The sequence below is a fragment of the Macaca mulatta genome, chromosome 13 (assembly GCF_049350105.2).
Source record: "Macaca mulatta isolate MMU2019108-1 chromosome 13, T2T-MMU8v2.0, whole genome shotgun sequence".
Lineage (NCBI taxonomy): Eukaryota > Metazoa > Chordata > Mammalia > Primates > Cercopithecidae > Macaca > Macaca mulatta.
This window is the reverse complement of record NC_133418.1, coordinates 87,613,929-87,638,541: the sequence shown is the minus strand read 5'-3', so window position 1 is coordinate 87,638,541 and position 24,613 is coordinate 87,613,929. Positions and strand designations below refer to the sequence as shown.

General features: G+C 38.5%; 1 protein-coding gene across 5 annotated transcripts in view; it reads right to left on the bottom strand.

Annotated features, from left to right (window-relative positions):
* Nucleotides 1-24,276, bottom strand: part of PRKD3 (protein kinase D3) — a 78,085-nt gene extending 53,809 nt beyond the window's left edge. Inside the window, exons 1-3 of one of the 5 annotated variants that reach the window (XM_015112088.3) lie at nt 24,092-24,233; nt 16,860-16,972; nt 15,276-16,258 (exon numbers count right to left, since the gene is read on the bottom strand). In XM_015112088.3, coding sequence (XP_014967574.1) covers nt 15,276-15,563 — 288 coding nt within the window. In that variant the 5' untranslated portion in view covers nt 15,564-16,258; nt 16,860-16,972; nt 24,092-24,233. 5 annotated transcript variants of the gene reach the window in all.
* Between the last annotated feature and the right edge of the window lie 337 nt (nt 24,277-24,613).

Below are 24,613 nucleotides of genomic sequence, written 5' to 3'. Positions count from 1 at the left end.
CTTGTTGACTTTAGATGAAAAAATGGTATTTTTGTAGTTTTAATTTGCATTTCTTTTATTACAAGAAGTTGAACATTTTTCATATGCTTAAGTGAATCTGTATTTCCTTTTCTGTAAATTGGGAATTCATATCTTTGCTTATTTTTAATGGATTGATCATCTTTAAAACTCTAAATCCAATTATTCCTCAGAATGATTTTCATTATGTGGAGACCTTAGTAAGTCCTGAGCAACATATCAAAAATCATAAACAAAAATACTTTATATTCCAAAGTATGTACGTTGAATTTCTCAAAATGATTTGACACCAGTGAAACCTAAGAGAGCTTTTAAGATAATAGCTTCTTGTTCTAAATCAGACTTCAGAAGAACAAAGAACAAAGGAGAAGAGCATTTTTTTTCTTTCAGTTGTATAATTTGAAAAGGAGAAAATATTTTGGCAAACTAATTAAAACCAATTCTTGATTACATTTTTTGAGTGGGGGTCTCCCTCTGTCGCCCACAATGTAGTGGCTTGATCACGGCTCACTGCAACCTCAAACTCCTGTGCTCAAGCAGTCCTTTAGCCTCAGCCTCCCAAAGTGTTGAGATTACAGGCATAAGTCACCTTTCCTGGCCCTTAGTTACATTTGTGACTCTGCTATATCACTAATAGAGTCAAAAGGGGTGGGGGCAGAAACCTATACTAATGATGTTGTCTCTATATTCTTCAAAATACAATTCTTGCCCAATAAAATGGTGTATATGTATCCCTTCTAAACATTCTATTCTCCTGAGAGGGAAGAAGTTTGGAAAAGCAGCAGAGGTGATGATGTGTTTAAGTAATTGTCACTGGTTATTATTTAGTTTAGTCCTCTAGGGCAATGATCCTCAGCTGGGATGATTTTGCGCCCAGAAGCTATATGACAATGTCCTGAGACATTTTTGGTTTTCATAACTTGAGCTACTGGCATTCAGTGGGTAGAGCACTGTAGAACACACAAGGCAGCCTCCACAAGAATTATCCCACCCAAAACGTCAATAGTGCTGAAGTTGAGAAATCCTGTTTTAGGGAATAAAAGAGTCAAGAGAATAGAGAGGCTGGGAAATGTAGAAGTAGTTGGCAACCTTTTGAAAACTAGACAAGTCCATAATTCCTTACCTAGCCTACCTCATCCTTGATTAAAAGAAAGAGGAAAATAAAGAAACAGCTAAAGAAACAGCATGGTAGAAGCAAAATAGGCCTTGAATTTGGCCTCTTTCCAACTGCTCCCCCATCCCTCCAGATTTTCTGGATTTGCTTACTACAAACTGTGCCAATGACCCCTCTTGACTGTGCAAAATGAAGTATTTTCCCAGCCCATATGGGAATGTAACAGAATTTCATCACAGTTATTAAATTTTCACCCTCATGCACTCTGCTCACTTCAGATTCTTTGCTTTTGCATTAAAGATTACTTCAATAATTTTAAAAAATAATCTTATCTTTCTGTAACCATTTTAGACGTTACTTTTTACAGCATTAACTTAACATTTTTAAGTAAAAGGTTCCAACAGTTGCAAACAAAATTATTTTAAGCAACACTTATTTTGAAAGTAATTTAAGGTGAACCATTTCAAGTTCATGTCGTTAAAATGTTGTCAGTAAAATTTTGGCAAGGTAGGAAGCTTCCAAGTTATTTCACTTGGTCAAACATAATTTTTGCACTTCAACAATGGCTTCAGAATTTCACACTATCTGAATGAATAATTTATCACTATGCCCTTTAAAATTTTTTTTTTTTTTTTTAGAGACACGGTCTCACCATATTGCCCAGGCTGGTCTCCTCCTGGACTCAAGCAATCATTCTGACTCAAGCCTCCCAAAGTGCTGATGATAAGAGACAGAAGGCAGAGAAATATTAGGCAGACAGGGGTGGGTCCCGATGAAACCCCACCTTCAAGATGAAAAGCCTGAAACCCGTGGCCCAAAGTGAGAACTTCTATCTCTGTTTGCCTGCTCTCTCCTGACTGGTTCTTTCTGAATTATCTTTTTACCAACTGAATGTTGCCTTTTCCAAAACTAGCTACCGTCTGCCCCCCAGCCCAACCCCCGTCCTGTGCCTATAAAGACCCCAGACTCAGCGAGTAGACAGAGAGAGAAGCAGCTTGACTGGAGAGTGGTGACTTGACATTGGTGGGACAGCTGGACTTCGGGGAGATGGCCTGACTACGGGGAGGAGCAGTTGGACCTCAGGGGAAGATTACCTGCCTGTCCCGTCCCCTCTTCCACGTCCTACTCTGCTGAGTGCCATTTCCCATCGCTTACAGCCTTTACCATCCTTCAAGTGTCTGGGGGACCTCATTGTTCTTAGATGCCAGACAAGCGCTGGAGACCCAACAAGTGCCGGTACCCCCCAAAAAAAGGCTGTCATATAGGCCCTTTCCCCTTGCTGGCGGAGGGCAGCCACCCCACACAATGAGGCAAGGGGCCCACTGAGCTGGTAACACACTGCTGTCCACAGATGGCAGAGCTAAGAGACTATTGTATCTTCTGGGGCCTCTGGGGGGTTTGCAGGCACCCCCACGTGGGTGCCGCTGTGGGGCCTGCACAAAGTCTGCTCCTGCCATCGCTCAAGGCGACTAGCCAGATCCTGCACTCGTTTGCTCACATGTTCCCTCCCAAAGGAGGTTGAGTGTGGCGACTGAGTAAACAGGGCAACCCGTCCCAAGTCCAATGAAGAGGTCGAGAAAAATCCTACATCACTGAGATTACAGGTGTGAGCTGCTGCGCCCAGCCAGTATGTACTTTTTTAAAAGGAAGAATGAAGGTTTTATTCTAAATGCAATGGGAAACGATTGAAGTTTAACATACATTTACTTTTAAAGTGTACTTGATATATAAGTGCACTAATCTTACTTAGAAGCTTGATAGCTTTATAAGCATACACATACCCCACATAACCACCACTCAGGTCAAGATATAGAATATTATCAGCATCCCAAGTTTCTTCGAATGCATTTAAGACATTGAATACCAACATCATTTTAAAAATCAGCATCACAAGTTTCTCCAAATGCATCTGAGACACCGAATAGCAACGTCATTTTAAAATTTGATGCCAAATAAATCTTCACAAGTCTTTTAAAACATAAACTCAATTATAGTAAATAAGCTTCATGAAGAAAAGGATATTCTCTTTTCAGGTTCCTCCTGAATCCCCAAGCACTTTGTACTTAACAGGTACTTACGGGGGGGCGGGGGGGGGGGAAGCGTTGACTATTGAGCAACTAATTTAGCACTAATAAATTACACAGAAACAAATCTAATATTAACATCAATTTTAGGAAAATAATTGGAGAGAAGCAACTCAATGATTCTGTTTCTAAATACAGACATAAGGACTACAGATGAGTCAATCAGAAACTTACTCAACATGGACTTGAATTTATTAACGTTCATCATTAACCTCAACCCAGAATTTTTTGGATATGAAATATCATAAGAGGCCAGGCGTGGTGGCTCACGCCTGTAATCCCAGCACTTTGGGAGGCTGTGGCAGGTGGATCACCTGAGGACAGGAGTTTGAGACCAGCCTGGCCAACATTTTGAAACCCCGTCTCTACTAAAGATAGAAAAAAATTAGCTAGGTGTGGTGGCGGGTGCCTGTAATCCCAGCTACTTGGGAGGTTGGGGCAGGAGAATCACTTGAACCTGGGAGGTGGAGGTTACAGCGAGCCGAAATTGCACTACTGTACTCCAGCCTGGGTGAAACAGCAAAACTCCGTCTCAAAAAAAAAAAAAAAAATACCAGACGAGTTGCTTCATTTAACACCTGCCTTTCTGATACCAACTAAAGCAATCTTTTTTCATTTTCATTTTTTCTTGTTTTGTTGTTAGTTCTGATTATCTTTAATTCAAACTTTCCGAATTAAAGATCTAGGACCTTCTATTCTAGCCAAGGTCTCATGATGAATAGTGGAATGTAAAAAATTTTTCTTCTTCCAGTTTGAGCCTTCAGATTAGTAATGGCTGCCTGACATTGATTTTGCCCAGACAAAAAAAGTACGGGTAGAATAAAGAGCAGGGGTAGAATACAGCTGCAACACAGCTATAGTAGAAAGAATGGATAGAAAAAAAAAACACACACACAGAATGACGACTGGGTTTTTTTGACAACAAAAGATACAGCTGGGGTTTTCAGTCTACTTTTGCATAACCTGAAAATTATACCCAATCTGTATCTACAGAGGCAATGCAGTCAAAGAACAGACCAAAATAACTCCTAAATTAGGCTACATAAGCAAACAACCTTCAGGTCTAGTGTCACGTAAATCGTCAAAACTAAAACCAAATGTTTTCAATCAGCTAAAAGCAGGCAACTTGCTTTTGTAAGAATAATTCCAATTTCTGTAAACAGCATTATAACTTAAAATGAATTGCTGTCTGCCAATTCCTTTCTCACTCCAATTATATCTACTATGTTCATTCAACAAATTAACACAGTAGCAGGAGCGTTATAGTGGTATCTTCCAAGCTTCTTAGCAATACGAAAGCAAGGTAGAGAAGCACTATTGAGTGCAGTCAATATGCATCAGAAATTGTGCAAAGCACTTGCTACAGACTCTTAATTTCCTCAAAACTCTTAAAACAAGTAATCCACGCCCTTTAATGAGATAAACACTTTATCTCTATTTCTTATAGTTTGTTTTTTTTTTTAATATGTTAAATGCTAAAATCAAAAGGCAAGAGCAAAGCAATGTAAGCATGTTGGCAGGCTACCTAATGGGAGGCTTTGGGACTTCAAGACCACTACAAAACCAGTGATTTTTCCATATGTAAACAGATCTTGAAATCATGAGTATTAATTACTTTTGAGCACTAAGTATGTGCCAGACACTACTGGGGCTTTACATTTAACCACCATTCTTCTTCTATGGAGGTGGACTTTATGACACTAGTTTCACACCTGAGAAAACTGAGGGTCAGAAGTAACTTGAAAAGGGCCTATCATCAGTAGCGGAATAGCAACTACAACCCAGGTGTCTCTCCTTGATTCCAAAACTCTGCTATGGCATAATATACTCTTGTTATCTCTTCCTTGGATTCTTTTTTTTTTTTTTTTAAACATATTACACCAGTAACAGAGTTAATGTAATTTCAAAGTTGAAAATCCAAGCATGAACAATCACTGTAAGATGGGCAAGGCTTCTGGCCTACTCCCTCAGTATCAATTTTCTCCCTTGTAATCATGGTAAGTGGCCTCACAGCTGTGATCTGATGAGGAAATTTCTGTTTGGCTCAATTCCAGTTCTACCTGCTGCTCAGATTTGTCTGCCTTCTGCATTCTCCTGATTCCCAGTCCCATTAGTTCTTCGGGTTTAATCAGTAAAAACACATTCCCTTAAGCTTATAAACCTCTAGAAGGCAGAGATCCTGTTTGTTGTTAATTTTGCTTTATAAAACAATATGAATATATAGGAACTTTATATATATATAGGTTAAAAATTCACATTAACTATATCCATACTCACAATAAAAACTATGCACTGTTAAACAAAAATGGGTTGGGTGTGGTGGCCCACACATGTAATCCCAGCACTCTGGGAAGCCAAGGTGGAGGGATTGCTTGAGTCGAGACTTCGAGACCAGCCTGGGCAACATGGTGAAACCCCATCTCTACAAAAAATAAAAAAAATTAGCCGATTGTGGTGGCCGGAGTCTGTGGTCCAGCTACTTAGGGAGGGTGAGGTGGGAGGATCAATTGAGCCCAGGTCAATGCTGTAGTGAGCCGTGATCATGCCATTGCACCCCAGCCTGGGTGACAGAGCAAGATCCTGTCTCAAAAAACAAAAACAAAAATGCCCAGGCAAAACTAGAAATCCTGTTTAAGACCTCAAGCTGCAATTCACATTTGTAAGATTTTAATCCAGGAGATAGTCATATTCCCTATTTTACTAAGCCTCTACAATAGTACTAAAAGACAGAGACATTGTAGATTTCTCCAAACTTCAGAAATGCTATTACTCCATCAGTTTAACTCAGGGGTTTTCAACCTCAGCATTATTAACATTTGGGGCCAGATAATGCTTTGTTGTATGGGGCTCTCGATGTGCATCATAGCAACTTCCTTGCCTTCTATCCACTAGATGCTGGAAGCCCCCCTGCTCCAGTTGTGACATCCAAAACCGTCTCCAGACATTGCCAAATGTCCCCGGGGGGGTCAAAATCTCGTCAGTTGAAAACCATTTAACTTGATCTTATATATTAAAATCAAATACTGAGACTATAACATTTGCCAGTAGAACAGTCCAAAGTCCTAATCCACATTCTTCTGTGGAATAAGGAAAAAGTTCATTGGTGTCCTCAGGAAATAAATAACTTCAAAAATTTCAGAGCATTCTAGAATAACCCCTGGCCTTTTGCACAATCCTAGGAAAAACAAGCTCTACAAACTATCTGACAATCTACGCTAGTGGGATCAGCTTGGGCACAACTAAGGCACTAGATACATGAAACAAGATGGGAAAGAATACTGATGCTTATCTGCTCATTTCTATCTCTTTTCAGCTCTAATAACCATAAATCATCTCATCACTAAAACTGTATTTCCAGTATGTTTTTAGAAGAGCAGGTATGTGTTCTTTACCAAATGTCTACTAAATGTAAGACATCTCTGAGGATAAAAGATGAATAAGACAGCATTAATCAATGTATCATAAATGTTGTAAGGGTTTCAAAGCTGTGAAAAAAGGAAGCTAAGTTTTGGCTATGCTAACAACAACGACAACAGTAAAAGAAACTCTACCCTATTCCACCCTTGGGGTGTATAATGAAATTGGATGAAATTTGAAGAGGGAACGCTTTTGGTCATATCCAAGTTTTAAGCAAAGCTCAACTATAAATGATCTGATAGAGATATTTTCTTGGGACAAAAACCTCAGTGTATATGTTTTATGATATTCTTGTTAACATTTAGTCTAGTTTTTAAATTATAAGCCTTGAATCATTGATTGTTCTGTATTTCCATGAAATTTTACCATACTCTCCCCTACACTGGGAATGCCAATTTCATTTTTCCCCAACTTAACACAATACCTAAACTATATTTTAAAACTGTCTTGACCATCTTCCTGCATGCTTGTTTATTAATTTAATCTTTTTGTAAAACATACTCTCATATCATTTGACCAACTGTTGAGATTACAGTTTTTCTTACCAATACATGAGCTCTATGTAGAAAGAAGACATGAACCTATATAATACTTGCGGTAACATTTTCCCAATTTTGTTGCTTTTACTTTCACATATGTGTACATTATAATTTTTAATAAAATCTCTAAACTGATCTTTTCGTGTTTTCTTTTACTGACCTGAAAGTGAGCTGCCTGCTGTTCAGAGGTTTGATAGTCAATTCCATTATATACAAATTTTCTTTTGAGTTTCCACATTTAACCTTTAATCACTGAAATTTACCTTGGTGTCATATTTTTCTTTTGAGACGGAGTTTTGCTCTTTCCCCCAGGCTGGAGTGAAGTGGTGCAATCTCAGCTCACTGCAACCTTGGCCACCACCCACCCCCACCTTCTCGCTCCCCACCCCGAGTTCAAGAGATTCTTCTGCCTCAGCCTCCCGAGTAGCTGGGATTATAGGCACCTCCCCCCACACCTGGCCAATTTTTGTATTTTTAGTAGAGACAGGCTTTTGCCATGTTGGCCAGCTGGTCTCGAACTCCTGACCTCAGGTGATCCACCCGCCTCAGCCTCCCAAAGTGCTAGGATCACAGGCATGAGCCACCACGCCCAGCTGGTGTCAGGTATTAAGTGAAGGGCTATGTTAATGTTCCTTCAACTGCTTAAAACTAGTTTTCTAAGCTCTATTTTTTTTTTTTTTTGAAAAATGATTCCTTTTAATTTCTCATGACTCCTTTGGCATACCTAAAAGTACCTTGTGCTTATCTACTTCTGTTCAGATAGTATATAACTTCAGTTATTGTAGGTTTATTTTTCTCCTCTTTCTTATTTTTCAGATTTTAAAATTAATGCTCTTGACTATTTTTCCTCCAGATAAACTGTAACACTATCAGAGTAAAAAGAATACCAATAAAAATCTTTAATGGAAAGAAATTTAATTGCAGAAATAAAAATTACATACTATCAGTCTTCCTTTTTCAGGAACATAATAAGACACATTCATTTTACAAGGTCTTTAAAAAAAATTCCAAAAATTTAAATTTTATTTATATTTGGACTTACCCCTTTTTAAAGATAATTATTGCTAAATATTTTAAATCATATTTTCCTAATGGAGATATTTATGCACTCTTGGTTAGTTTTCCTGTACCTCTTGTGATATCAAAAGAGCTTATACAATTTCATTTAACTGTTCCTATCCCTTTAGAGTTGACTCTATAGGCTCTTTCTAGCAGTTTAATTCTTGGACATGTGTATACAATGCAGGAATATATCAAATAACAGCCTAAGGGCACAGAAATACAGAAAAGCATGCTTACTTACTCACTGCTCAACAATGGTAATTAACTGACTAGTTAAATCAGCTGACCTCAAAATTATAAGATTCTTAAGTCACATATGCAATCACCATTAATCTAAAGAAGCGTATTGGCCAAGTGTGGTGGCGCACACCTGTAATCCCAGCACTTTGGGAGGCCAAGGCTAGCGGATCATGAGGTCAGGAGATCAAGACCACCCTGGCCAACATGGTGAAACCCTGTCTCTACTAAAAATACAAAAATTAGCTGGGCGTGTTGGTGCATGCCTGTAATCTCAGCCACTCGGGAGGCTGAAGCAGAAGAATCCCTTGAACCAGGGAGTTGGAGGTTGCAGTGAGCCGAGATCGCGCCACTGCATTCCAGCCTGGCGACAGAGCAAGACTCCAACTAAAAAAAAAAAAAAAAAAAAAATGGGCAGCACATTATGCCCTGAGGATTATACCAAAATATTCTAATATAGAAATCACAGGTTTTCACATGCAGCCCAAGAACAGAAGATAAAATAAATCACATAATTGATACACCATTAACCTCTAATTTTCTGTACCAATAAAAGGAGAATTAGTAAAGCTAACAGAAAACTGTGAGTACCCATTCAGATCAAGGAAGGAATCAGCTGTCTTCTACAGAGTAGAAAATAGGTTTTGACATATCTGTATATTCTATAAAGCACAAATCCAAAAATTAACATAAACTTAGTTGATAACAGTTTTCAGTCATTTCTAGATCACCACTGGCTAATTCCAATAAATTTTCAAGAGAGAGGGACCTCAAAGTGTAATAGTTCAAGTTTTCTTTTGAGTTTGGAAACCACTAAGATCAGATTAATACATAATAATATTGATAAGTTAGCATATACTGTGTGATTACTATTTGCTAAGTATTGGGCTAAGCATTTTGGAAACATTATTTAATATACATACACAATGGTGAGAGATGAGTGCTATTTTTAACCTCATTTTTCAGATAAGTAATCAAGATTACACAACTAATAAGTGGTAGAAATGAACTCCGGTTTAATCCCAAAACTCGTGGTTTTAACTATAACACTATACTGCTTCATATTAATTCCTTCCTTTATTTATTCAACCAAAGAATATTCATTGAGCACCTACTGTGGCCATGATATCTGGCATCATAAAGCTTAGTTTTGTAGTGGATACAGTCAAAAAAAGGGACAATTACAACAAGCATTATGAATGTTAAAATACAATGTGTTGGATAGGATGCCAACATCTATACAGAAAAAAAACTGCTGGAGGTCTAAGCAGAGCATGTGGCAATGAAAGGGTGTTCAAGGCTAGTTAAAAGATAGAACATGGCATGTCTGAAGCTTAGGAAAGGAATCTGGACCACAGATCAGAGATTCATCAGCATTATTTTGTAAGTAATCTTGCAATAATACCTTACATAAGCAATCACATATTTCTGTCACCTGTTCATTGCTGGCAACTACGAATGTCTGCACAGTTAACTGCTGTAGAGTGAAGAGGGCAGAGATTATCACGAATTTCTTGAATAACTAGTTCTAACACAAATAAAATTTAGAGCACCACTAGGAAGCAGAATCACAAAACTCTTTTCATTTGACCATGCAAAAGAAAGCAGACTCTACATGTGCATAAAGAGACTAGTATCTGCTGTCTCACAGACTAGTGAGGATGTTAAAGGTATCTTGCTTTATCCTTCAACAAGCTATCAGAAAGTAGTAGCAAGGAATTGTACTAGCAAAAGCTTATTTCTCCAGGTGAAGTACTACAGTTGGTGATGGCAAGCAAAAAGTAGGATTGAAAACATGCTTTCATAGTTCCAACAAGGTGATAGTTCTCTTTCCTGAGTCATTTTATCATATTGTACCTTTATTTCAGGACTCACATCTACCTTATATTAGGGCAATTTGCCATTTGCTCATCATCTTTTCTAGAGCATAAATCACAGGGGCAGGGAATTTGTGTTTCATCTTGGGAGCTTCCACAGTTATCTAGCACTGTGACTGAGGAGTAGTGCACCGTATTTGTTCAACTGAAGCAAAGCCATAACAGATAATGGCACCCAGGTGTAGGAAAATGTATAACACTATTTAGCTCTCTGCAAACTGCCACCAGGGAGAATGAAAATCTGTCTAGAATTTGCAATTATCGCATTAGTCTATAATCAGCTGCAGACCTCTCTGAAATTTTTAATTATAAGATTTTTTTAAAAGTATATTTTCAGTATATGGAAAATGAGATGGCACTCACAGGACAAAACATACTATTTCAATATTTGAAAAAAATGTATCTTCAGATTGTTACTTATCTGGTCCTTAGGCTTATTAAATTTCCATTAGACTAGAGGTTCTAGACTGTGGCTCTCATTAGAATCACAGAACTCTTAAACAGACGCTCCACTCCCAAAGGACCTGATTTAATTGGTCTAGGAAGGACCAGCTTAACCTCCTAGTTACTCTCTAGTGCAGCCTGGGTTGAAAATCACTGTTACAAATCAAGTCCACATTTAAAACGCATATAACCTTGCAACCACATGCATGGAGTTTATAAACATCCTTAAATAAAAAAATAAAAAAATAAACATCCTGATACTTGTAACATGTGGCCTATGGTGAAAGATTTTTTAAAACTAGGTTTTTTTTTTTTTTGTAAATATGACAAAACAAGCTTTGAACATTTTGCCTACAATTTTTAAAAAAGCTAACCAGAAAATGCTCAATGATAATCAGAAAATCTTGTGGACTGTTCAAAAGCAGACTGGATTAAGATTTTGTTGGGAAAAAATGGACACAAACACAGAAATAAAGCCTGCATTTGTCAAAATATATGTTATGAGTTTGTTCATTTGATTATAACCAACTTACTATTTCAACAAAAATTACTGAATCATGGAAATATTTGACAAGGAGCTTGGTTCAGTAGGCTGGGAGTGAAAAAAATTTAAAACAACGTATTATTTCAGATGTTGTCATGGCACAGCTCAGAGGCAAATACAGCTTTTCTATCATACTACATCAAGTGAAAGTCTTGTTTTAGCTCTGCCTTCTTGTTTCAGCTCTTATAGTGTAAATAAGAGTCCTTTTCACAGTCTATTTAGTGCCATGTTTTCTGCATTTTTTTCATCTTTTGTTAGTGAGTCTTCTGTTTAAAACAGCTCCGAAGCACAGTGCTGAAGCACTGTCTAGCGTTCTCAAGTGCAAAAAATTTATGATGTCCCTTATGGGGACAGTAAGTTTCATTCAGGTATGAGTAATAGCGCTGTTAGCTGTGAGTGCAATGTTAATGAATCAACTATATATATTAAATGAAGTGTCTTCAAATAGAAACCCATAAAACAAGGTTATATATTTATTGGTTGACGAAAATGTTGTGACCAGAGGCTTGCAGGAACCTATCCTCCCACTAGGAACAAAGGTTCCACTAGGTCCTACTAGGAGCAATGGTTCACTATTAGCTAATTCGGTGTTCCCAGTGACTTTACAGAATACAGCTACTATGAATAACAAAAATAGACTGCATGTAGAAATAAAATATAAAAATGACAGGAAGAAAACAGAAATATACTGTTCTAAGGTATATATTACATTATAAAGTGGTATGATATTGTTTGAAGATACTCTGATAAGATGCATATTATATAAACTAGAGCAGGGATTTGCAAACATTTTCTGCAAAAGGACAAACAGTAGTATTTTAGGCTTGGTGGGCCATATGGTCTCTGTCACAGCTACTCAACTCTGCTGCTGCAGAACGAAAGCAGCCACAGACAAGATACAAAGGATTGAGCACCTTGGGTTCCAATAAAACTCTATTGACAACAGGTGGTGGGCCAGATTTGGACTATGGATATAGATTGCTGACCCTTGACCCCTGCATTGGAGGAACTGATGGAAAAAAAAAACAAAAAAACCACTGTAAAGAGTATAATTAACCAGCAGTGGAGGTACTATGGAATTACATAACGTAATTCAAAAGGCAGAAAAGGACCTAAGACAGAAGGGACAAATAGAAAACAGCCAAACAATCTATTTAAACACGTTTTCTATATGGATAACAGTATTAAATAGAAATGGTCTAAACACTTAAAAAGCAGAAGTTGACAGAGTGAATCTAAAAAGCATACCCAACTATTAATACATACAAGCTACAAAAATCCTACTTTACATAGGAAAACAGAGAGGTCATAAGTAAAGCATGTGAAAAGATACCACAATGCAAATACTAATTTTTTATGAAAAGAATGATTAACACCAAGTATTAGTCCCTCACTTAAGCTGATTTGACATACAAGTTTTCGACTTTACAATGGTGCAAAATGGATACACGTGCAGGGAGCTCCTCAACTTACAATGGGATAAACTCACAGCAGATTGAAAATATCATAAATCAGAATACACCTTCAACTTAATATTTTCAACTTGCCATGGGTTTATCAGGACATAACCCCATTGTAAGCCAAGGAGCATCTGTAAGCTTCAGAGCAAGATCTTGAAAAATTATATTGAAAAAGGGATCAACATATCAAAGGCTGTAAAAGTCCCAAATGTGTTTGCAAATAAGAGAGCTTCAAAAAATCCAAGAAAAAAACTGATAAAACTGAAAGGAGAAACAGACATATCTACAATTATAGTTGGGAGATTTCAACAGTCCTTTCTCAAGAAAAGATAGAGAAAGTAGAAAGAAGCCAATAAAGATACAGAAGATTTGAACACTATCGACTAATTGACCCAACTGACATTTATAGAAAACTGCACTCAACAAGACTAGAAGACACGAGAGAATGGGGAGAGTTCCTCTTGAGGAAAAATGATTCCCCTGCAAGAGTCATTGGAAAATTCAGTTTACTGCAATAAAATTCAGTTTACTATATTGATTTTATGCTGCTATATCCACAATCAATAATTATTTTATATTTGTAAAAAATTTACACTGAATTATCCTTTTTAAGCTATATCCTATTTCCTTGACGTCACGCTAGTTGCTCACAGATCAAGATTTTTAAGCTAGTTCTCGCAGAATTTCACCCACTGACCCTCTCCTCACATTTATATTAATGAAGTAACACTGATTCTAGAATAATCCTGCAGAAAATTGGTAAGCCTCTGTAGAAGTAAATAGCTCAATTTAGCCATTACACCACATATACATATTTCAAAATAACATACTGTACTTAATAAATATATACAATTTTTTCTCAATTAAAAAGCTGTGCGAAAAATCAGTAAATGAAATTTCCAAAGACTGAAAACTACATCATAGAGACTCATCAAAACACTGGTTATGAGTTTCTATGGTTTCAAATAAAAAGGGAACATTATATTTAAGTTACAAATATGTATTTAAGTTTAAATATTATCTTTAAATAAAAAAATTACAATCTAGTTGCAAAAGTATTTGAAAAAAACTCTTTAAACGATAATGAAAGGGAAACTAAAAGCAAAGATACGGAAGGATACAAGGTTCTACAGGTCTACAGAAGTAAAGTTATTCTTACTTAGGAATAACTTAAGCCACATTTACAAGTCATTGTTAAAACAAAGGCAGCATAGGTCATTTTCACAAACTGTATAACATTTTTTGGATTGGTAACTACTTTACATCAGAAGATAATGAATGATAGACTATAAAAAGCATAAAGAATTGAAACAAAAGATGAAGAGCCTCAATTCCCAGAAAGAGATGATTTTTGCAAATACAAAGTTTACAATTTGTTTGAAACAAATCTGAAACATGCTTGAAAATCCAGTAAAATCTACTAAAAATAAAATATAACCAATTCATACAACCCATATGAACTGTTTTGATAACACAGAAAACATACTAACCTCATCCATCAAATCGAGATTATTAAAGATACTTAGCTAAAGTTCCTTAAGAAAATGGCACGGTACAGGGAAGGAGGGCGAATGAGAAAAAACATAAAACCACCCTGAATTTTCAAATATTTTGTCGTATATTCAAAATTAATTTACCTATTTTTTAAAAAGACAGAGAGTGAGCATGGTCCTATATTAAATGGCAGTTTAGGAAGATTCTGAACGTCCTGAAAAATAATCAAGATCTAAAGAGAAGGAAATGGATAAAAAAAAAGAGAGAGGCCAGAACACACGGTACCTAGAGATAACAAGGTATGGACATGGGACTCAGCAGCTAGCTACTGAGTCCCAGGGGGCCTTGTACCCTTTACCTCCTGTTTTCTCTGAAAACAAATGAGATTTCTTATGCCGCCTTGACTCTATACAGATTTTCCTGCTCTTAAGAGACAAACAGAAGAGTGATACTTCAAAGCTAGAATAAATGTATTTTATTTTATGTTTTCAGACAGAGTCTCACTCTGTCGCCGTGCCAGGCTGGAGTGCAGTGGCACTATCTCAGCTCACTGCAACCTCCGCCGCCCGCCCCACTCCCCACGATTCTCCCGTCTCAGCCTCATGAGTAGCTGGGATTACAGGTGCCTGCCACCACCTGTAAAGACTGGGTTTAGTAGAGACGGGGTTTCAACATGGTGGCCAGGTTGGTCTCGAACTCCTGACCTCAGGTGATCTGCCTACCTCAGCCTCCCAATGTGCTGGGATTACAGGCATGAGCCACTGCGTCCAGCCAAATAAATGTATTTTAAATCTGGGATATATGTTCCAATTAGCTAGACTCTGAAATTTCAGACTTTAGCCTCAGAGGCCATTAGAACTCTTCCAAAAATGCACAGAATAAACTATTCATGGATCAGTATTTCTTAACTCACTGGTACATGTATAATTTATAGAAAAGCATCAGTAACAATATTATTTACTACTGACAACAGCATGTACAGTACCTTTTGATAAACAATGGAGCACACAAGATCCTTGACAGCAGACAAAGACAGTTCCTGGGCTTCAATGGTAACACTCTCCCGTGTGAGGCCAATCTGCAGTAGAAATGAAACTGTATGCACTGAGCCTCTGGAGTTGGTGAGTGATGGTGCACTGAAGCTTCCATTAGAGAGTCGGGCAGAGAGTCCTGTCTTAGGACTTGAACACGGAGAAGCAGTTGGAAGCACAGCAGGAATAGCTGCAGGTAAGACAGACTTCTGGGCTGATGGAGGGGAATTATTTGCAGACATCTGCCTTTCTTTAATCTTTTAAAATAGTTGTCAATTCTTATAGTTGTCGATTCTTTTTCAATGGTTATGAAGAAGTGTTTAAAATAACAGCAGTAAAGAAAATGACTGCACTTTTGGATTTAGTTGAAAACTTCTTTATTTCCTCTTTTAAGCCACTCATGCCAATACTTATAAGTTTTATCAAGGAGTTGAATGCCCAACAGGTCCTATTTCTCTAAATATCAGTCCCATCAAAAAACAGTCTTGTCTGTAGGAAGACAACCAGGGATTTGTATAGGATTTAACATCACTGAGCTATCCTCAGCAGGATAGAGCTGACGTAGCTTATTTACGAATCTATTTTCCTTTCAGTCTGTTCTTGTCTCTTTAATTTCAGGAAATACATATTGAATAAAAGTTTTTCTGTCAAGATGAAATCCTCTTCGTTTAAAAAACAGTAAGTGTTTTGGATTAATCTATTCAGTAATTTTCCTTTGGTTTACTAATTTGATAGTACACCTTCTCAAATGTCCACACCTTAAATCACCTTCTCAAATGTCCACATCTTAAATCACCTTCTCAAATGTCCTCATTTTCATCTGGGGGTATGAACTTTTCTATGATGAAGTACAAAGCTTTTTAAAATAGTATAGGCATATTTCATTAGATGAATGGGTCCATCGAGAAAAGTTGATGCTTTCTGATATACAGTCAGCCTGGAAGGAAATTTTTTAAAGGTTTTTAACACTTTATATTCATTTGACATTAATTTAAAAATAAGAATATGACTTTTTTAAATGACAATTTTTGGTCATATGCTTGTAATTCACTAATAAATCCTAATGGGTAGCAATTTTTAGCTAGTTAGCAAAGACTTTTTTTTACTACAGGTATAATTTCAGGGAGAGGCTCAAAAAATATCCTTGGCACTCTACACTGATACCTAAAACTTAAACATTAAACATTTTTTTAAATCTACTTTATTTTTAATCAATGAAGACCACTTTTATTTTACAATTACATGACTGAGTTATATCAAAAACAGAAGTGACAAAAAGAGTAAAACTGACGTTTTCATAGACATACAATACATACCACCCCACCACACAAAAGATGTACAATACTTTCCTAATATAAGAGTATTCTTTTTTATATTTAAATACTAATTCTGCCAAAATATGACTCTTGACTTCCTTTGTTGAAAAATTCCTTTCAGAAGACTAAGGAAGCAGGAGGGGAGATACTGAACAGTTAAATGATCAACAAGTGTGAAAGCTGACATACTTATCACAGGAACATAAGAGAAAGGGATCTCACCATAAAAGATTTCTCCTATCCAGGTCCTAACTAGGCCCAACAATGCTTAGCTTACAAGATCAGACAAGATCAGGCACATCTGGGGTGGTGTGGCTGTAGACCACAAAGCATTTCTAACAGTAAGAAAGAGAACAGTAGGTATAGTTAAATATTTATCATAATTTTTAGGAAAGCACAGGTCAAAAAGTTAAAAAAAAAAAAAAAAAAGGTATGACGCCGCCCCCCACATGTCTTAGGCATGAAACAGCTCATAATTGATGGCTCCTTCTAAGTTCCATTTATATACCCATAAATAATTTCAATGAAGAAAAACAGTAAAGCATCCAGTGTGGCTGCAGAGTAACTCTCTGCCGAGTAGTTAATGGGTTAAATTAGGACGAATATGACAGAAGGACAAAAGCACACAACTATAGTATTAGGAATGGGAAAGCTCAGGAAAAAACTGAGACTTAAAAAAAAAAAACTGAAGACAAAAGCTTTTATAGCTACTTTCAAGTAAATTATTATTCCATCTTACACAATGTACAACACTTGATAGTTTATAAATGTTTCACATACTTTACCTCGTAACTCTTTGAAAGTTGACAGGGTAAAAATCATTTTTGTAGACAAGAAAATTGAAGCACAAGGCGATAATGCAACTTGCCCAGCAGCACATGGCTATTAATAAATAGGTGGAGCAGGAATTAGAAGCCAGGTTTCATACTTTCTTACCCAGTGCTGTCTCCACAGTAACACACTATTTCTCAAAGAGAACAAGGAACTAAGAATCACTGCTCAGAGGATGTTGCTAAGGTTGAGAAATCACACAGAAAGACAGACTGCTCAACTTGTATTTTGCTTATCTTCTCCACAGTTTTAAACTAAAACGGCAGAAAGGCACTGAGAACTGAAACCTGAGACAAATGACTAAGACTATAACAACTTTACGTGAGTTTGAGTCTCTAGGTCCAGATGCAATCCATTCCATACTACTAAAGCAATTCACAAATGTAATCACAAAGCTGACTCCTATAATTTTGGAGAAAGAGCTCAAAAAGACAGATATAATCATGGCCTGGAGATTTGCAGAGAGGTTTCAAGTTCTGGTGGCTGGAGAAGCAGGAAAGCAAATTTCAGAAATTACAAATATAAAAAATAATGAAGCAAATGGTTTGTGAATAACTGGAGAAGAATATAATGATCACTAGAAGTCAACCACATTTACATCTTGGAAAATAATGACTATTAGTCTTCTTAGCTGGAAAAAATAATAGCTTACATTTATTAAGCTCTTACTATCTGTCAGACTGTTCTAAGCACTTTACACATATTACCTCATTTAATCCTCACAGCAACCCATTACATGGTTGAGAGAACAGAGATTTAAAGTACTTGCCCAAGACCACACAATTAGCAAAGCCAGAAAAAAAAGATAGTTTATTCTGACAAAAATAGTATCCAAGATGATTGTCCATGCTATCTTTGTAAGTATGTTACTGGACTGTGGGCTGGACATTAGTGCAGTTAAATTTGTTGCTCTATGTCAGCTTAGATGAGGAAAGTCTTTATGGAACTGCCTTGAAACGCTGTCCTCAGCCTTATATATTTACGAGATAATAAAGGCATAAAGCATATGCTCATAAAATCCTCAGGTTGAAGAAATCTGGGAGAAATAAACTAAAATTAAACTGAAATTTAAAGGTAAGTGTAAAGCTTTGCATTTAGTTTCCCCAAAATGTGCAATACAGAAATGGGGAAATGCTTACTCGGAAGCAGTTTATATGAGAGGTGTTTATCAATGCAAAAGATTAATTCAAACTGCTAATGGGTGACTAAAAGAGCTAATGCAAAGCTAATGCCCTAGGTCACTGAGAACACATCAGCATCCTTCTGTATACTCCTTGTTACTTAGCCTACATCACTATTACGTTTATATCTATGGTAAACATTTTCAGAGCCATACTGATTTTTTTTTTTAAAAAATCATGCATGTAAAGGTAAAAAGAATGTCATGTGTTAAAAATGTGCTTAACAAAACCAAATAGAATAAGTGGTTTTCAAATACTTGAATAAGTGTTAATAGGAGAACTGATTTTATTCAGTATCACTGCAGAGAGTAGACGAAAAAGGAAGATGACAGCACTTCTTACTTAACCTCACAGGTTGTAAGGATTGAGCTACAGGGTACAAACTGTCTGTAACAACACCTGGCTAACAGTAAGCGCTCAGTAAGTTTTAGTAATTTTCATAGCAATTAGTTGAAGGAATTAACAACTAAGCCTTTACTTTATGCTAAACACATAAAGTGAGATATGACACTTCATTAAATCCTTGCAACAACTCTAGGAGATTTAACTCTATTTTCCAGAAAAGAAACCAGAATTTTAGAGAAGTTGTTGCTTGCCTGTAACTATATAGCTAGTAAGCGATAGAAATGAGATTCAGACTAGTTTCCCTGACTCCAAAGCCCAAGTTCTTTCTACTACTTTATTCCATATCCGACAACCTAACAATGGAACAGGTTGTCTCACGAGGTAATGAGCTCCATAACATATCTGACTTAAGGAGTTTTTATAAGCTGAACTATCACAATAGAGTAGTAAAATATCTATGAATAAAATTATATGCAAGTTAATGACTCTTTTTTTTTTTTTTTGGAGACACAGACTTGCTCTGCTGCCTAGGCTGGAGTACCATCTTGACACTGACTGCAGTCTCCGCCTCCCAGGTTCAAGCAATTCTTGTGCCTCAGCCACCCCAGAAGCTGGGATTACAGGTGCACACCACCATACCTGGCTCATTTTTGGATTTTTAGTAAAGACGGGGTTTCATCATGTTGGCCAGGCTGGTCTCGAACTCCTGACCTCAAGTGATCTGCCCATCTCAGCCTCCCAAAGTGTTGGGATTACAGGCATGAGCCACTCACCCGGCCCAAATTAACTACTACTACTTTGATGAAATGTCTTCCCACTAAATATCATTTTATTATACCTAGTAATATTAGCCAAATAACAGTGTTTAATACAACTAATTTATCAGAACTAATTATAACTATTCATAATAAACACTACATATAAAAATGATTTTTAAAAGTCTCAGCATTAACACAAATAGAAGAAACCTAGGAGTTGTCAGATTTCTGCCCACTCATTCCATCTGTTTTCCCTCTCCTGGTTTGGTTTATGAATCCCAGATTTATTCTGGAAGATGCAATAAGATGTAGGGTGCAAAATATTAAGACTATTAAATCTAATAACTGTAACTTACATGAACCCTTGATATGTTGCTTAATTTTGTCTTTATACTTCAATTAGAAAACTGAAAGAGTAGTACATCTTATTAATTTACAAACTATATACCAATTACATATGCTTGTTTCTAACAGGGGTACGAGGCTCTAAATAATACCGTCTAGTTGGCAAGCATTTCTAATAGGTTTATTTGGAACATGTCAAATATTCTTTTGGAGAGCTGTCACATATCCCATTCAAACGAGCTTACATAATCCGTTATCATTGTTAATGGAATCAAAAGATAGGATATTAACGGCATCTTGAACCCAGTCTGTTGTATTATTACAGACAAGGTGAAACAAAGGCCCTGGAGGTGAGAGGACTTACTTGAGGATTATCTCATGGTAATATCACAAGTTTATCTACTTCCTCTCCCTCTCCTTCCCTTTCCCCCATGCACACATTATCTCATTTTTAACACTCTAATTAGGAGAAGCTCTGACAGCAGTATTTCCGTTTAACAAATACTTAATTGAGTACTTACTATTTACCAGACTGTTATGAGAGACACTGGAGTTACGTAGCAGCGACCAAAACAGACATGGCCACTGCTCTCTCCAAAATTCAAAGTGTGATGTGAGACACAGACACAACATTCATACAAACAGCTGAGTAACTATAAACTGCAAGAAGTGATATGGCAGAGTATACTAAGGGGACCCAATTCTAGCTGGGATCTCAGGAAAGGTACCTTTAAGGAAATATTTAAGCTGAGATCTCTGGATAAGCAAGAGTCAACGAAAAAAGAGACAGACCAAAGGATTCCAGGAAGGCAGAACGCTTGTAGTTATTAAATTCTTCAAAAAGAAGCTCATTATTTAGTGTAGCCAGCATTCTTTTTATACAATACTCAGTAAATGCTAAAGTGAAGAGACAAAATGCTCTTCCTATTTGCAATAACAATATTTATTATAATATGACTTCCTTCCAGTAAAGAGTTTTCCAGGTTCAACTTAGTTTTGTGTACTAGAAATGCTAATGACGTGGAAGGTTGTGTCCACACCGCTTGACATGTATTAATATAAGTATTCTTCTACCATGTAAAAGTATGTGGCCTTTTTCAATGCAATTCTGACCAGCGTCCTAAAGTCCATGTCCATGTTTTGACAACAGGTTTGACTTTGCTTAATAATTGTTCTTGCTTTTATACTGTATGTTGTATTTAAAAACTCAAGGATCTATGTCGTCGGTTTTTAAAAAAATCATATTTTGTAGCAATCCCGACAGTGATTTACATATTTTCAAAAATACCAATTACTTTAGATTAACATACTTTTCCTCCTAAGAGCTCACCATTTGCTAAATTGTTTCCTCTAAAACTCTGCTCATCTGGACACAGTGACAGTTGAATCTCAGTCCTTCCACTGTCAGAGAGTACGGAGAGAGCACACCATATCTGCTCTGCTCAGGAACTGAAAAGTTTATCCAGTAATAAGATTATGGACTGCCAGTCTGGCAATGCAATATGAATCTGTGTGGAGCTTGATAGATGTTCATCTCTGCACCAGTAGTAGCTAAGAAATCTGATTGGCTAACAGCCAATGAGCAATTTCTCACATACTGCCACAATAAACTAACCACAGAAGTGGAAAAAACTTTTTTCCTACATTAAAATGAAAATATCTCATAAGCACATTATCTCGAGTTTTTCCTGCGAGGGCTACTCAAAGAGATACACACACACACACACATATACACACACACACACACACACACACAGCAAGTTCGATTTGAATTACATAATCAGGGAGATTCAAAGTACAATCACCACAGAAGATTGTGAATTATAAGCAGCATTATATCAAATTAAAACTTGTACTAGCAAATAATTTCCCTATATATCAAGCTCTGTACAAGTTGTTTCTTTTAAAAATGAACAATTAACTCCACTATAGTAGGTATTTTCAACTCTGGAGTCTTTTAAAAAATGAGAACAAAATGTCCCTTAAGAAAACTGCACTTAAATGACCACCTATTCATATTTTTCTGTATGTGGTGTTTTCAATTCGTAATTTTAAAAATGTAATATCAGAAAGTTTTATTAAGTTCTGTGTGTGGGGCAGTGTTTAAATCCACTAACAGAAAGAAATTTCTATTTTAAAGTGGCTATCTGATGGAAGGCCACATACTTTTAAAAAAATGAAACTGGCCGGGCGCGGTGGCTCAAGCCTGTAATCCCAGCACTTTGGGAGGCCGAGACGGGCGGATCATGAGGTCAGGAGATCGAGACCATTCTGGCTAATACGGTGAAATCCCGTCTCTACTAAAAAATACAAAAAACTAGCCGGGCGAAGTGGCGGGTGCCTGTAGTCCCAGCTACTCGGGAGGCTGAGGCAGGAGAATGGCGTGAACCCGAGAGGAGGAGCTTGCAGTGAGCTGAGATCCGGCCACTGCACTCCAGCCTGGGTGACAGAGCAAGACTCCGTCCCAAAAAAAAAAAAAAAAAAAAAAAAAAAAAAAAAGAAACTTAAAATTTTCTCTAAAAGACTCCACATTATCTAGGATGCTTAAAAAATTAGTTTTAAGATACGCGTCAACATTCTTAAAATGAAATGCTATACTCTAAATTACAGAACCTGAGTCACCCTGAAATGTGAAACGCCATATACTAAATTATAGAACCGAGGACGGAACCTGGCTTGTCAAGGAGTACTCCAAGCTCATGTGCTCAGGCCCACTACAACTGTATTACTACCTACTGAAGCAAAACCTTCCACGGTTTCTGCGTGACACGTTTCAAATCCTACTTCTAGAAAATCTTCTAACTTCTTGGCTGAATGTCCATGCTTGATCTCAATTCGGAATCTAACAGGGAAGGAGGCAAAGGGTTCGCTGATAGAGGGAAAACTGGCCTAGATCTCAGTCGGGGGAATGTTATAGACGCCTTCTGAAGCAAAGCTAAGGAAAATCAAAATCGCTAAAAATGTAAGAACCGCGACATTAAGTAGAAGGGTAAAAAAGAAAGTTTCAGAGGAATAAAACAACATTTTCTAGCGTACAAATTAACGCATTTAAAAGTTCTTGTTCCATTTGTGGCTACGTCTCATAAAAGCTGTGTCGCACCAAGTAGTAGTTCAGGGTGTAACTTATCCTTCCTAATCAAAGATGACACCGATAGTCTTATTTCCTGTGGGGATGGGTGTGGTTGAAGACACAGTTACGTCCAAGCCATCAATCTGTGTGTGTGGAAAACTCTGCAGGTCGCGCATACACTTGTCGCTTGAATTATATGTGTGCATGCAGACGGCAAGGCCTATGCCTCTGACTGCGTTCACCTGAAATAAAACACCCAACCGGCAACACAGTAGTATATGTGGTTATTTTCATTGCTCAAAGAAACAGTCGCACTCCTCCGTGTTTCATCTTAAGGAAAACCTCCCAGGAGGCAGCAACTCGGAACAACGCTGCAACTCGCAAATCCAAACGCAGTAGGGATACTGGGGCGGGGGGCTTACATTCTCCAAGCACCATTTACTCACCCCTTTGAGACGACCACAACGCAAAGTGAGGAAATGAAACGAAAAAGCTCTTCCAAAATTCGGCACTCCGAGTTCCGCGGGTCTGGCTTCGGGAACTAGTTTGGGAAACCCGGGAACGGATCGCCTCCGCGGGGCCGGGCGCGGTGGTCGCCAGCGGAGTGCGAACCTAAGTTGGCCTCCTCGCGGACGCCGGAACTTGGCCCCCGCTGGCGGCTGCGGCGGCGCCCCCGCTCCCCCTCAGCCGCCCACCTCCCGCCGCGCGGTCCCCTAACTTCCCGCCCAGCGCAGCTGACACCGCCCAGCCGGGCGCGGGGTCCGAGTGCTGCCGCCGCCGCCGCGTGCGGTTGGCTGGGGGAGTTGAGGGGTGGGGGAGGGGCAGCCGCTGCCTCAGCCCGACGGGCCGGGAGAACAAAGCGGCGGCAGCGGCGGCGCGAACTTTTTCGGTGTCTGTTCAGCGCTCCCCGAGGCGACTACTTACGGTAGCAGGCTCGGCCCGTCGTGAGAAACTCTGCGCCTGCCAGCGTTTGAGTCCCGGACGAGGCGCCAGCGAGGCTTCACGCGCCCCGCAGGATCCCGCCCGCCGCCGGCGCCCCTTCCTCCCTCCCTCCCCGTCCCGTCCTGAGGCCGGAGGGCGGGGGGCCGGGGCGCGCGGGGGACGGGGGCGCGCGGCCGGCGCGGGGCCTGCCGGGAGCTGTAGTTCCTCGGCCGGCGCCCGCCGGGTGGTGGCCGCGGCGGGAGGTCGCGGCTGTCTCTTTCCCGCGAAGGGGCGGCGGGAGCGCCGGGTACAGTCGGGCTGACTCCACACCTTCGAGTTCTGGGCGTCTCTGTGAGCGCGGGGGCACGGGGCAGGGGCGCCGCGGGAGATGCGAGCGTGTCTTTCTGTCAGTTACACGCGGTACTTGGTCCCGCTGTTGCCGACGGTAATGTCTTTTCCTCTGCTGCCATGCACTCTGAGGGAGGCGGTGGCGACAATGGGCCAGAGGTGACAGTTGGAACGGGG